A 15,852-nucleotide genomic window follows, 5' to 3' on the forward strand; every position below is an offset into this window, starting at 1 on the left:
ACCATTACACAGTTCCCTATCCAACCTTTCTAAGATCAAGTTAGGAACACTTCTCTTATTAGTCCAGATATAAGGATTGCCAATATAAGCAACATCAGAAAGATACAAATTATTCAAGATCAGTCTGACTAGGATTGTTACCTCCTAATTTATCTTCTCTACTAGTGATGAAATTAAGGTCACCTACTATAACCCAGGGACAGTCAAAACCACTAGCAAGTCTGTAAAGAAATTCCCATTGGTCCTTAATACCTTCCTGACTTAGGGCTTCATACATTAAGATAACCAAGGATTTATCACTCCTAGCATTGATCTGAGTATGACACACAATAAAATTGTTGTTTGCATCAACTATGTCAAGAATAATTCCATCTTTCCACGGAAAAAATATACCACCAGAAACTCTTATAGGATTAACATAGCAGTAATTCATAAAACCTAAATTCTGAGTATATCTAATTATTTTCTTATCATGATTTTTGGTCTCAGCTAAGAAGACTAAGTCTGGATCATTTGATTTAACTAAATCACTAAAATGATATCTAGTGAATTTGTTTTCATATCCATGTACATTACAAGACAACACTTTCATGATGAAATTATTAATGAAAAAGGCGCCAAAAACTAGTTGGAATCAGAATATAACTTTGAAAATACCTAATTAGGGCACTAATGTCAAAATCTACAAAGAAATAAAAAATTAGGTTTTAGTGAACTTTTTTTGAAAATCACCTTTGATTGATTTGCAGCCATTCCAGGTTGATTCTGTGTAGCCCCTCCACTAGTATTATCTCCAGAGCTATCAAATGCAATATTTTCTCTCTTTGATTCTAGACTTACAAGTTGCATCGATTGCTTACCAAACTCACCATTCTGTTCTCCCGTTGAATCAGTACCATCAATCATATTCAAATCCCTTTGAAAAATTGGATTTATATGTGAACTCATATCTATTTGATCAATCGCCATATCACCATTCAAGATTTCAGCTTCTCTGGATCTCTTGGACTTCCTTATATCTTCTTCCTCCTCTATAACTGTTTGAACCTTTTCCTCAGAACCATCAATATTCATTAGCCCAGAATTACTCCCAGCACCCTCATTTATGATATAGGCTGCCAAAAACGCTTTTCCTTCTTCAGTTTGGCTCCAAACTAAATACTCAACATCCGTCGTTGCTTTTACTTTCAACTCTTGCGCTATTATTGCACACTTCTCCTTCAGATGATCCACAACAAAGCAATCTTTACATATATTGTAGGGCTGATCTTCAAAGTGATAGATAAACCATATTCTTTGACCAGCTGCAGTATCGATCCACCCTCCCCTTCCCAACGGCTCATTCAGATCAACCTCTATATAGACAGTGTTTGAGACACTTCATCCAGGCTTTCTTCTCTTTTCTTCCGGGATAACTTTCTTCCCAATATATTTACAGATATCTTCACAAAGCTTATCAGTTAATAAGACCTGACTAATATTCCTCAATTTTATACACCATACTTGGCTTTTAAAAACATGTTCTTTGATAGGAATCTCTGAGTTATAACACTGTAAAACCAACATACACCCCAACACATTCCATGGAGCATTTTTCAAAACTTTTTTCTTGTTATCTACAAAGCGAAAATTGAAAGCAAACAAATTTACCCCTTTAGATATGATTTCAAATCTCCCATAAAAGCGCCATAAATCATTTATGTCCTTCTTTATTTGTGATCAAGTGGTTCAATTGACATAATCTTCCCAAGCAAACTTGTTGACCATTCATCAGCTGCATCCTTGGGTACTTCAGTAGTAGCAACAATTCTTTTTACCAGCCTTTGCACGCTTTGGATTATGGCACTTGATTGCATTTGTGAAGAGAGCATTAAGAGTTGATTGTTCCCTTGTGACGACATATTAGCGCAGTTCTTCGGATTTTTGTTTAGGCTTAATAGTATAAATATTTTAGGGTTTTCTTCATACAGGGAATAATATATGGGATTATATAATAGAGGATCAATCAAAAAATTAGGGTTTTCCCATGCATATGGTAACAAAATATTTCTAGTTATTTTCGGTGAGGTAACAACTTATTGTTACACCTCATATTCAGCTTGACTTTATTGACCAATTTTTGAATTTCCTAAGAGGGGGAAAATTTCCCTTTATTCAAGCTACAATCACGCAACTTAAATATCACTGATTTGAGATGATTAGGACTCATTGACTTCTAAGATCTTGTTAATGGCGAACAATAACTTATGGTACCGATTCAACCACGAAGATCAACCAACGCTAATCTCCTTCTTTCTTGATCAAACTACTTTAACGTTGTGATCCTTATAATTTGTAAGAATCAGAGAGAGCAACAAACACCACCAATAATGCAAAGGCAAGCATGACTGCGACAATTTTTAGAGTTATGATATACCGGAGAGAACCACTACTGATTACCACAACTGGTAGCTACACATGAATCAACTTGGAGACCTGCAATAATATTAGAACGACATTACTAAAATCTCAACCAAAAGGTTTTGACAGGTTTTTTCAAAATTTAAGATATGAAACAACTCTTTATTTTAAAAATCAATTTCAGAAACACATGAAAACCAAACAAAAAAACCAGGAATCTAGCAACCGGAAGTCAAAGATGATTGATAGAAACATTAAGACAAATATCAATCAGAAAAGAATCATGAAAAAATTAGATGAGAATAGATTGAATTTTTTAACAAACTGAGTCGATTCAGATAGCTCCGGTCCTCAGCGCTTCACTGAGCAAGTCTTATGGGATCCGTGATTTATTGTTTATGGGATCTTTAAAACCTGTCAAGAGAATCTTGTTCTTTATGAAAATATAAGTCAACATCAAGAGTGAAATTCCCCAGTTGTTTTTCAAGGCTATCAAACACCTCAAGGGATTTCAAACCTCTAGGATGTACATCCATAAAATCTTCAATAGATTCAATAAGGTCTGTCATAGAAGAATATTCTGAACCCCCTGATTCTGGTGATACGTTATCCGAGATTGAACTTTTGTCTATAGAATCGTATCGCCAAAAACACATACATTATTAGGTCTAATAGTGTTTGTCTTTATGTTACCAATTGAAAATGAGAGGGTACCAAGTACACCACTAACTATTTCGTTCGCAGCATGTATAGACAAAACCTAATACAATCAAAAGTAGGTTAAAGCAATGACCTTTATAGAAGATTGTATATAGAGTATTTATCTTTCTCTTCCACATCAATATGTTTAGACCAAAGGTCCATGAACCAGATTGTATAGAAGAGTTCTTGGACGATCTTAAAAATCAATATCCAAGATCAATCTAGTCATATCCGAATTAAGAGGATTTGAATTCTAACAAGGGTAAAACTTGCAATTTATCTTTAAAAATATAAATTCAACAAGAACAAGTCCTATTTTTGATCTCAAATAATAAGGACTTAAACTATATATCTAGATTGAATACGTACTACTTGTGTTATTCCTATTATAAATATAAACAATATAATGTGGAAGAGGAAACACACAAGACACCAGAAATTTCGTTAAAGAATCAAATTGCACCTGCAGGAAAAACCCTGGGACCTCATCCATCTTTGAACACCACATTGTATTAAATCCCTACAGACACTAGCCTACTATCATATTCGGACTGGAATGTAACTGAGACCGAATTAACCTTCCAAGCAATTCAACTGCAGTCGTGCTACTTACGCCTCTTGAACCTCGCAAGATTCTGTGCACTTGATTCCCTTAGATGGTATCCTTTACAATCTAAGAGTTGTTTTAACCTCAGTGAAGATTTTTGATACCAATCTGCCTCCAACAGACAATCCTATTTGATTTTCCTTTTGATTTTTCCATCTAAGTGTGAAAATCTGTCTGCAGTAGACAAAGTCCAACAAACCCCACGAATCCGGAACCCTTACACTCAGTTAGCTGAGAAGCCTGGATTACTAACCACCTCTTTTTAAACAATCCAAAAAAGTCGAATAAGAATTTGCAGGAGGTTAGTCAATTGGGATTAGGAGAGACATTCAGGGACTTTTTATGCAAGAGATTTTGGGTGACTATCCGTGAGTTTAGAGATTTTGAAAGATTCGTTGAATGATTTTCAAGGAATTATGGTGATTTATTGAGACAATAAAACATATATGAATTTCAACTTACACACATGAGACAAACAATATATTTATTTATTTTTCAAAATGAATATATGAACATTTCAATGAAATGTATTAGTCCATGCCTGGCTAACAGAAATTGTAACTATTTTGCCAATAAAATTAAAACGAGACGAACATAAGGGATTTGAATCTCTAGTAAACATATTGGGTTTTGGAAGACAACAATTTTTTTTCTTCATTTTTTACGAATTTAATTGTAGCTTATTTGGTTATTGTTTTTAATATTTTGATATTTAATCCTTAAAGAAAAGAGAAAGAACAAAGTCTCTCAAAATATCACCTACTTAGGAGAGATTTTTTTTAGCCATTTATGGTATGTTTTGTAATAAAAGTCTCTACAAGTGTCTCAAACCTATAAGTCATTGATTTCAAATTCCAAATCCAATAACAGAGAATTCTGAAGACTTTTAGAAAGTCACGATCCAATAACATAGATTGTTTGAGATTTTGAAGAACTCTCTATTGGCTAACAAGAGAAATTTACAAGTCTTTAAAATTCTTTCAATATCTCCACGAATCTCAATTGACTAACCCCTTGTTAGATATTTATCTCAAGGAATCACAAAGTATGACACGAAGAGAACTTTGTGATTTCTATCTATCTCGTTCCTGATCCAAGAAAAAAACCTGAAAGATCAATAGGAATAAGATCCCGATACACGAACTATCAGGTAAAAGATAGTCTTACCGGGATTCACGAATTCCTAAGTGAAGTCTTCAAAGTCGTAACAAAAATAATTGACGTCCCTTACAACCAAATTATTTGCGAATTTTAACTAACCAAACGAGAACGAATGAAACAACCGCCAATTCAAACACCGAACCTAGTACTCGTGTTTCGTGGACTTCCGAGTTTATACGCAAATAAAAGTTTTCGAAATTGGTCGTGAATAAAAGTTTTTGAAATAAAAATTAAAAGTTTGACGCAATAAAAGTTTTCGAAATTAGCCGTGAAGAAAAGTTGTAGTTGCAGGAAATCCTACACTGCACCCCTCATATGATTTCATTGTTGATCAACTCATTTTTAGGTTTACACTCTTAATTTTATTGATTAATTTTTGAATGTTCTTACAAGAAAGATAAAGAAGTCAAGAATGATCTCTACTCTGAACTTTCTCTCTCCTATTTACTTGTTTCTTACTCAAAAAGATCTCTCTCTCTTTTACAACTCGAATGACTATTTATAAGGAAATACATAGTAGATGACAGCTAATTTGTCCTTTATTTTCGGATATGGTTTGCGACATTCTCGCAACCTTACAAATGTTAACTTCGCAAGCTCTCTAATTTTCGCAAGACTATCACATCTTTCTCATGTTCCTTACTGACGTCGTTTCTGAAATTATTCTGCGACGCTATTGTGCTGTACCATTGATAATTTCGCTGAGACATAATTATTGCGAGATTCTAATCCTACAAAAGTTTTTGAAATTGACAATTAAAGTTTGATGTGGGATTTGATCCCTGCACCTGATACTTCCTTGCCAAACATTAATATTGCACTCGATCTTTGCTGATTTTTATTTCTAGACCTATATTAAAGATATATTTCATTTAAATCACAAATGATACTCCCACCAAAACCAAAATATATTTTGTTATTAGTTAATACACGACAGTTAATGATGACAATTTTTCAGTACCGAATTGAAATTAGTAATACGAATTATACACGCATGTATGGTGTTCCGAATTACTGCAGTATCTAGATCAGTTGACCTGATTTGTGACTGAATTCAAATTATCCGAATCCATATAATACTCATGCGCTTGCCGTCCAGAGCTACTTTATATATCTGCTAACCAGGCTACAACCCTACTAGCCAATTTTTTTTATTCTTTTTTTGAAAGTAACCGAGATATTGACAACGAGAAGAGATTACAAAGATAAATGGGTAAATCCTGAGATGATAGGAGGATAACATACCCATTCGTTACTGACACAACCTTTCCTAGCATATTTGGCCAAATTTTTTTTTCTTGAGTCCGGCCTAACACGGGAAAGAGTAGTTTAATTCCCTTTGATTTTTCTTTCACTAATTTTTGGTAGTGCCTAAATTGAGTGTTAAAGTTGTGGAATAAACATAAAGCGAAAAAACTAAGGTGATCCACTTGAACACACGGTGGATAAGTAGATGGGAACATGTAAACTATTCTGTGGTCTTCAGTTGAAGTTGTCTCGTCAAGACTTCTCCATCCAGTATATGTATTATGTGGACGATTATGGCGAAGACGACAATGCTTATAAATTATACACAAAATTGGTTAAAAGGACCAATATCAACAATTCCTGGGTGAAAAAGATTTGTAAAATTTGATACTGTTCAAATGGACAAAAATGTAAAAATAGGCAGGATGTAAACAGTTTCATCCTACCCATTTTCAAATACTTTTTATTATTTTTAATTTACATAATGCATCCAGTTTCATCCTCGCTCTTTTTTAAGTTTAAGACAGGATGAATCCAGTTTCATTCTTCTTATTTTTTTTGTCCATTTCACCTATACTAATTTTTACTCGTCCATTAGAACCATGTTTTAAAAATATTTGGACAAATGACCCATTTTCCGTAAATTATACATATGACGGGAAACTGAAGCAGATAGTTCATTAGTCCATATTGAATCATCCACTCGAAAATCATACGGCTTTGAGATTGGTCGACCGAACCTACCATCATATTGTAGCGTATCAAATCACATGTATGACTCCAATATCATCTGTTGGACGCTAGCTGAATTATAGGACATGGTTTTGAGTGAGAGTCCAAAACTTGTGGAACTCCAAAACCGTGTGAGAAAGCAAGGTTGGTGGCCTTTGTGTTTATCTCAACACAGTCGTTCATGAATTCCTAACTTGTAGGAATTGTTTTGTAGTCGTCCAAGCAAACCGTGTATGCAATACCTAGCGAGCTAACTACTATAAATAGGGGTCCTTGGTAGTGCTTGTTATTATTCTCATAAGAGTTCTTCTAAAGGGTGAAAGCTAGAGTTTTCGGTCTCTTTGTGAGCTTCTTGGTTTCGGTAAAGGGTGAGAGCTGTTTGAGAAGGTAAGAGTTCTATTTGTAATCACCTTTACGGTTAATTGAATAAATCGTGTTCTTGTCCATGGTTTTTACCCAGTTTGGGGTTTTCCATGTAAATCCTTGTCTTGTAATTGTTTATCGTTTATCGTTATTCTCTTGGTACTTTGTTTTCTTCTTCGTTTAATCCCAAAGATCAAAGTGTTGTGGTGAAAATACCAACAATTGGCATCAAGAGCTAGGTTTAGGGAAAAGCAAGATGACAACAAAGGTTTCTGTGGGTTCGACGCGGTTCGAGGTAGAGAAGTTCAATGGTTCTATTAACTTCGGTTTGTGGCAAATCCAAGTTAAAGATGTTTTGATACAATTGGGATTAGTCAAGGCGCTGAAAAGACAAGTTGAAAGCGGTATCAAGCCTGAATACTGGGAAGATGTTGATTTAAGAGCTACAAGTCAAATAAGACTATTATTAGCAAAGAATGTTTTGGCTAATGTCTTAAAGATTACTATAACAAAGGATTTGTGGAGTAAACATGAATTGTTGTATATGAAAAACATTCGTTCGAATAGATTGTACTTGAAAGAGAAATTTCATACATTGAAGATGGCTGAAAGTACGTCAATTGCTAATCATCTCAGTGTTTTGAATTCAATTGTTTCTGAACTGGAAGCGTTAGAAGTAATTGTTAATGATGAGGATAAGGCACTTCGTCTCATATTGTCACTTCCACCATCTTATAAACACATGGTAACATACTTAAAGCATGGAAAAGATGCTTTGAGTCTTTCCGAAGTTACAAGTGCTCTCTTGTCTGAAAAAAAGAAGATGAGGAGTAGTAAGGGTAATTCGTTGGAAGAGGATGTTTTATGTGCTGGCGAGAAGAAGAAACACGGTAAGAGCGTCTGCTGGAAGTGTCACAAACCAGGCCATATTAGGCGTGATTGCAATTGGAAAGGCAATGGGACTGGTCCAGAAAAAGGTCCCGAAGGTCAAGCTAACCATGTCAACGATGCTAGTGATGAAAGTGATTTCTCTCTTTTGGTTGCTGCTGATTTTAATCAAGAGGAATGTTGGATTTTGGATAGCGGTACCACAACACATATGTGTGCACACCGGTCATATTTCGATAGGTATGTGAGGTGTAGTGGAAAAGTGTTTACTGGCGATGACTCAGAACTATCGATTAAGGAAGTCGGTGATATTCGCATTAGGATGTTTGATGGTAAATTTCGAAAAATCCAGGGAGACACGTGCCGGAGTTAAGGTGGAATCTAATAAGTCTTTCCCAATTAGATTATGTGGGTTTTGGTTATTCATGTCATGGTGGAGTAATTAAGGTTTATCAAGGGTCTACTATGATCATGAAAGGAAGTTGTAGCAGCGGCTTGTATACTCTGAAGCAGTCAGGGTTAGGTGGAGCTAAGGATGGATCCGAGTCAACTTTTGGGAATGTTAAGTCTCATGGAAATTTGGCATTAGGTGGAGTTCCAAAGGCTCGTATGGTCAAGAAGTGGGTTCCAAAGATTGGAAAGTCCAAGGATAACTTGGACTTTGTTGGTCATCAACATTGATGATTAACGGCCCGTAAGGGCAGGTAGAAAATAACACGGTGAACATTAGTTGTTTGAAGAAGCAAGAAGAGTTTGAGTGAACTACGGTCGGTTTGATTCCTTGCAGAGGATACGTAGGCAGCCTAGGGCGCAATCGACAATGGAAGATGAAGGAGATTTCTTGTATTGATCGTCTCACGCATGAATGCATGATCCGAGGTGGAGAATTGTTAGACGCTAGCTGAATTCTAGGACACGGTTTTGAGTGAGAGTCCAAAACTTGTGGAACTCCAAAACCGTGTGAGAAAGCAAGGTCGGTGGCCTTTGTGTTTATCTCAACACAATCGGTCATGAATTCCTAACTTGTAGGAATTGTTTTGTAGTCGGCCAAGCAAATCGTGTATGCAATACCTAGCTAGCTAACTACTATAAATAGGGGTCCTTGGTAGTGCTTGTTATTATTCTCATAAGAGTTCTTCTAAAGGGTGAAAGCTAGGGTTTTCGGTCTCTTTGTAAGCTTCTTGGTTTCGGTAAAGGGTGAGAGCTGTTTGAGAAGGTAAGAGCCTGTTTGGTACAGTTTTCAAAAACAGTTTCCAAAAATAGTTTTCCACTGTTTTAAAAACATACTCTTTTTTCCTTGTTTTCATTTTCTAAAAATTGTTTGGTAAACTGTTTTTTAAAACAAGGAAAATCAACTAAATCGTATCAAATGTAAAGATTCTTCTAAGAGATAGTGATATTATCCATGACTCACTTGCAATCATTCCCCCGATCTCTTACTTTGTTTTGAATAGAAAAAAAGAACCAAAAAAAAAAAAGAGAAAACACAAAAAACAATAATTTGTTGTTTTCACTTTTTTGTTTTCAGAAACAGAAAACAGATAGAAAACATTTTCTGAAAATGTCCCTACCAAACGCGTTTTCTCCTGTTTTTTGTATTCTCTGTTTTTAAAAACAGAAAACTGTTTTTGAAAACTATACCAAACAAGCTCTAAGATTTCTCTTTGTAATCACCTTTACGGTTAATTGAACAAATCGTGTTCTTGTCCGTGGTTTTTACCCAGTTTGGGGTTTTCCAGGTAAATCCTTGTCTTATGATTGTTTATCGTTTATCGTTATTCTCTTGGTACTTTGTTTTCTTCTTCGTTTAATCCCAAAGATCAAAGTGTTGTGGTGAAAATCCCAACAATTGGCATCAAGAGCTAGGTTTAGGGAAAAGCAAGATGACAACAAAGGTTTCTGCGGGTTCGACGCGGTTCGAGGTAGAGAAGTTCGATGGTTCTATTAACTTCGGTTTGTGGCAAATCCAAGTTAAAGATGTTTTGATACAATCGGGATTAGTCAAGCCGCTGAAAGGACAAGTTGAAAGCGGTGTCAAGCCTGACGACTAGGAAGATGTTGATTTAAGAGCTACAAGTCAAATACGACTATTATTAGCAAAGAATGTTTTGGCTAATGTCTCAAAGATTACTACAGCAAAGGATTTGTGGAGTAAACATGAAGAGTTGTATATGACAAACACTCGTTCGAATAGATTGTACTTGAAAGAGCAATTTCATAATTGAAGATGGCTGAAGGTACGTCTATTGCTAATCATCTCAGTGTTTTGAACTAATTGTTTCTGAACTGGAAGCGTTAGAAGTAATTTTTAATGATGATGATAAGGCACTTCATATCATACTGTCACTTCCACCATCTTATAAACACATGGTAACATACTTAAAGCATGGAAAATATGCTTTGAGTCTTTCCAAAGTTACAAGTGCTCTCTTGTCTGAAGAAAAGGAGATGAGGAGTAGTAAGGGTAATTCGTTAGAAGAGGATGTTTATATGTTGGGGAGAAGAAGAAACACGGTAAGACCGTTTGCTGGAAGTGTCGCAAACCAAGCCATATTAGGCGTGATTGCAATTGGAAAGGCAATGGGACTGGTCCGGCAAAAGGTCCCGAAGGTCAAGCTAACCATGTCAACGATGCTAGTTGTGAAAGTGATTTCTCTCTTTTGGTTTCTGCTGATTTTAGTCAAGAGGAAGGTTGGATTTTGGATAGCGGTACCACAACACATATTTGTGCACACCGGTCATATTTCGATAGGTATGTGGGGTGTAGTGGAAAAGTGTTTACTGGCGATGACTCGGAACTATCGGTTAAGGGAGTCGGTGATATTCGCATTAGGATGTTTGATGGTAAATCTCGAACAATCCAGGGAGTAAAACACGTGCCGGAGTTAAGGTGGAATCTAATAAGTCTTTCCCAATTAGATTCTGCGGGTTTTGGTTATTCCTGTCATGGTGGAGTAATTAAGGTTTATCAAGGGTCTACTATGATCATGAAAGGAAGTCGTAGCAGCGGCTTGTATACTCTGAAGCAGTCAGGGTTAGGTGGAGCTAAGGATGGATCCGAGACAACTTTTGGGAATGTTAAGTCTCATGGAAATTTGGCATTAGGTGGAGTTCCAAAGGCTCGTATGGTCAAGAAGTGGGTCCCAAAAATTGGCAAGTCCAAGGATAACTTGGACTTTGTTGGTCATCAACACTGATGATTAACGGCCCGTAAGGGCAGGTAGACAAGAACACGATGGACGTAAGTTGTTTGAAGAAGCAAGAAAAATTTGAGTGAACTACGGTGGTTTGATTCCTTGCAGAGGATACGTAGGAAGCCTAGGGCGCAATCGACGTTGGAAGACGAATGAGATTTCTTGTATTGATCGTCTCACGCATGAATGCATGATCCGAGGTGGAGAATTGTTAGACGCTAGCTAAATTCTAGTACACGGTTTTGAGTGAGAGTCCAAAACTTGTGGAACTCCAAAACCGTGTGAGAAAGCAAGGTCGGTGGCCTTTGTGTTTATCTCAACACAGTCGGTCATGAATTCCTAACTTGTAGGAATTTTTTTTTAGTCGGCCAAGCAAACCGTGTATGTTATACCTAGCTAGATAACTACTATAAATAGGGGTCCTTGGTAGTGCTTGTTATTATTATCATAAGAGTTCTTCTAAAGGGTGAAAGATAGGGTTTTCGGTCTCTTTGTGAGCTTCTTGGTTTCGGTAAAGGGTGAGAGATGTTTGAGAAGGTAAGAGTTCTCTTTCACCTTTACGGTTAATTGAATAAATCGTGTTCTTGTCCGTGGTTTTTACCCAGTTTGGGGTTTTCCACATAAATCCTTGTCTTGTGATTGTTTATCGTTTATCGTTATTATCTTGGTACTTTGTTTTCTTCTTCGTTTAATCCCAAAGATCAAAGTGGTGTGGTGAAAATCCCAACAATTGGCATCAAGATCTAGGTTTAGGGAAAAGCAAGATGACAACAAAGGTTTCTGCGGGTTCGACGCGGTTCGAGGTAGAGAAGTTCGATGGTTCTATTAACTTCGGTTTGTGGCAAATCCAAGTTAAAGATGTTTTGATACAATCGGGATTAGTCAAGCCGCTGAAAGGACAAGTTGAAAGCGGTGTCAAGCCTAACGACTGGAAAGATGTTGATTTAAGAGGTACAAGTCAAATACGACTATTATTAGCAAAGAATGTTTTGGCTAATGTCTCAAAGATTACTACAACAACGGATTTGTGGAGTAAACATGAAGAGTTGTATATGACAAACACTCGTTCGAATAGATTGTACTTGAAAGAGCAATTTCATAACTGAAGATGGCTGAAGGTACGTCTATTGCTAATCATCTCAGTGTTTTGAATTCAATTGTTTCTGAACTGGAAGCGTTAGAAGTAATTGTTAATGATGATGATAAGGCACTTCGTCTCATATTGTCACTTCCACCATCTTATAAACACATGGTAACATACTTAAAGCATGGAAAAGATGCTTTGAGTCTTTCCAAAGTTACAAGTGCTCTCTTGTCTGAAGAAAAGGAGATGAGGAGTAGTAAGGGTAATTCGTTGGAAGAGGATGTTTTAGATGCTGGCGAGAAGAAGAAACACGGTAAGACCGTTTGCTGGAAGTGTCGCAAACCAAGCCATATTAGGCGTGATTGCAATTGGAAAGGCAATGGGACTGGTCCGGCAAAAGGTCCCGAAGGTCAAGCTATCCATGTCAACGATGCTTGTTGTGAAAGTGATTTCTCTCTTTTGGTTTCTGCTGATTTTAATCAAGAGGAAGGTTGGATTTTGGATAGCGGTACCACAACACATATGTGTGCACACCGGTCATATTTCGATAGGTATGTGGGGTGTAGTGGAAAAGTGTTTACTGGCGACGACTCGGAACTATCGGTTAAGGGAGTCGGTGATATTCGCATTAGGATGTTTGATGGTAAATCTCGAACAATCCAGGGAGTAAACACATGCCGGAGTTAAGGTGGAATCTAATAAGTCTTTCCCAATTAGATTCTGCGGGTTTTGGTTATTCCTGTCATGGTGGAGTAATTAAGGTTTATCAAGGGTCTAGTATGATCATGAAAGGAAGTCGTAGCAGCGGCTTGTATACTCTGAAGCAGTCAGGGTTAGGCTGAGCTAAGGATGGATCCGAGTCAACTTTTGGGAATGTTAAGTCTCATGGAAATTTGGCATTAGGTGGAGTTCCAAAGGCTCGTATGATCAAGAAGTGGGTTCCAAAAATTGGCAAGTCCAAGGATAACTTGGACTTTGTTGGTCATCAACATTGATGATTAACGGCTCGTAAGGGCAGGTAGACAAGAACACGATGGACGTCAGCTATTTGAAGAAGCAAGAAAAATTTGAGTGAACTACGGTCGGTTTGATTCCTTGCAGAGGATACGTAGGAAGCCTAGGGCGCAAACGACGTTGGAAGACGAATGAGATTTCTTGTATTGATCGTCTCACGCATGAATGCATGATCTGAGGTGGAGAATTGTTAGACGCTAGCTGAATTCTAGGACACGGTTTTGAGTGAGAGTCCAAAACTTGTGGAACTCCAAAACCGTGTGAGAAAGCAAGGTCGGTGGCCTTTGTGTTTATCTCAACACAGTCGGTCATGAATTCCTAACTTGTAGGAATTTTTTTTAGTCGGCCAAGCAAACCGTGTATGTTATACCTAGCTAGATAACTACTATAAATAGGGGTCCTTGGTAGTGCTTGTTATTATTATCATAAGAGTTCTTCTAAAGGGTGAAAGATAGGGTTTTCGGTCTCTTTGTGAGCTTCTTGGTTTCGGTAAAGGGTGAGAGATGTTTGAGAAGGTAAGAGTTCTCTTTCACCTTTACGGTTAATTGAATAAATCGTGTTCTTGTCCGTGGTTTTTACCCAGTTTGGGGTTTTCCACATAAATCCTTGTCTTGTGATTGTTTATCGTTTATCGTTATTATCTTGGTACTTTGTTTTCTTCTTCGTTTAATCCCAAAGATCAAAGTGGTGTGGTGAAAATCCCAACAATTGGCATCAAGATCTAGGTTTAGGGAAAAGCAAGATGACAACAAAGGTTTCTGCGGGTTCGACGCGGTTCGAGGTAGAGAAGTTCGATGGTTCTATTAACTTCGGTTTGTGGCAAATCCAAGTTAAAGATGTTTTGATACAATCGGGATTAGTCAAGCCGCTGAAAGGACAAGTTGAAAGCGGTGTCAAGCCTAACGACTGGAAAGATGTTGATTTAAGAGGTACAAGTCAAATACGACTATTATTAGCAAAGAATGTTTTGGCTAATGTCTCAAAGATTACTACAACAACGGATTTGTGGAGTAAACATGAAGAGTTGTATATGACAAACACTCGTTCGAATAGATTGTACTTGAAAGAGCAATTTCATAACTGAAGATGGCTGAAGGTACGTCTATTGCTAATCATCTCAGTGTTTTGAATTCAATTGTTTCTGAACTGGAAGCGTTAGAAGTAATTGTTAATGATGATGATAAGGCACTTCGTCTCATATTGTCACTTCCACCATCTTATAAACACATGGTAACATACTTAAAGCATGGAAAAGATGCTTTGAGTCTTTCCAAAGTTACAAGTGCTCTCTTGTCTGAAGAAAAGGAGATGAGGAGTAGTAAGGGTAATTCGTTGGAAGAGGATGTTTTAGATGCTGGCGAGAAGAAGAAACACGGTAAGACCGTTTGCTGGAAGTGTCGCAAACCAAGCCATATTAGGCGTGATTGCAATTGGAAAGGCAATGGGACTGGTCCGGCAAAAGGTCCCGAAGGTCAAGCTATCCATGTCAACGATGCTTGTTGTGAAAGTGATTTCTCTCTTTTGGTTTCTGCTGATTTTAATCAAGAGGAAGGTTGGATTTTGGATAGCGGTACCACAACACATATGTGTGCACACCGGTCATATTTCGATAGGTATGTGGGGTGTAGTGGAAAAGTGTTTACTGGCGACGACTCGGAACTATCGGTTAAGGGAGTCGGTGATATTCGCATTAGGATGTTTGATGGTAAATCTCGAACAATCCAGGGAGTAAACACATGCCGGAGTTAAGGTGGAATCTAATAAGTCTTTCCCAATTAGATTCTGCGGGTTTTGGTTATTCCTGTCATGGTGGAGTAATTAAGGTTTATCAAGGGTCTAGTATGATCATGAAAGGAAGTCGTAGCAGCGGCTTGTATACTCTGAAGCAGTCAGGGTTAGGCTGAGCTAAGGATGGATCCGAGTCAACTTTTGGGAATGTTAAGTCTCATGGAAATTTGGCATTAGGTGGAGTTCCAAAGGCTCGTATGATCAAGAAGTGGGTTCCAAAAATTGGCAAGTCCAAGGATAACTTGGACTTTGTTGGTCATCAACATTGATGATTAACGGCTCGTAAGGGCAGGTAGACAAGAACACGATGGACGTCAGCTATTTGAAGAAGCAAGAAAAATTTGAGTGAACTACGGTCGGTTTGATTCCTTGCAGAGGATACGTAGGAAGCCTAGGGCGCAAACGACGTTGGAAGACGAATGAGATTTCTTGTATTGATCGTCTCACGCATGAATGCATGATCTGAGGTGGAGAATTGTTAGACGCTAGCTGAATTCTAGGACACGGTTTTGAGTGAGAGTCCAAAACTTGTGGAACTCCAAAACCGTGTGAGAAAGCAAGGTCGGTGGCCTTTGTGTTTATCTCAACACAGTCGGTCATGAATTCCTAACTTGTAGGAATTTTTTTTAGTCGGCCAAGCAAACCGTGTATGTTATACCTAGCTAGATAAC

At 37.4% G+C, this 15,852-nt stretch overlaps 1 protein-coding gene across 1 annotated transcript in view; it reads right to left on the reverse strand.

Annotated features, from left to right (window-relative positions):
- The window catches only part of LOC113294814, a 5,531-nt gene extending 3,630 nt beyond the window's left edge, over window positions 1-1,901 (reverse strand). The window contains exons 1-3 of the mRNA XM_026543189.1: window positions 1,757-1,901; window positions 1,504-1,616; window positions 733-1,353 (exon numbers count right to left, since the gene is read on the reverse strand). Coding sequence (XP_026398974.1) covers window positions 733-1,353; window positions 1,504-1,616; window positions 1,757-1,901 — 879 coding nt within the window. The remainder of the gene's footprint in view (window positions 1-732; window positions 1,354-1,503; window positions 1,617-1,756) is intronic.
- Between the last annotated feature and the right edge of the window lie 13,951 nt (window positions 1,902-15,852).

Source organism: Papaver somniferum, chromosome 7 (assembly GCF_003573695.1).
Source record: "Papaver somniferum cultivar HN1 chromosome 7, ASM357369v1, whole genome shotgun sequence".
NCBI classification, from domain to species: Eukaryota; Viridiplantae; Streptophyta; class Magnoliopsida; order Ranunculales; family Papaveraceae; genus Papaver; species Papaver somniferum.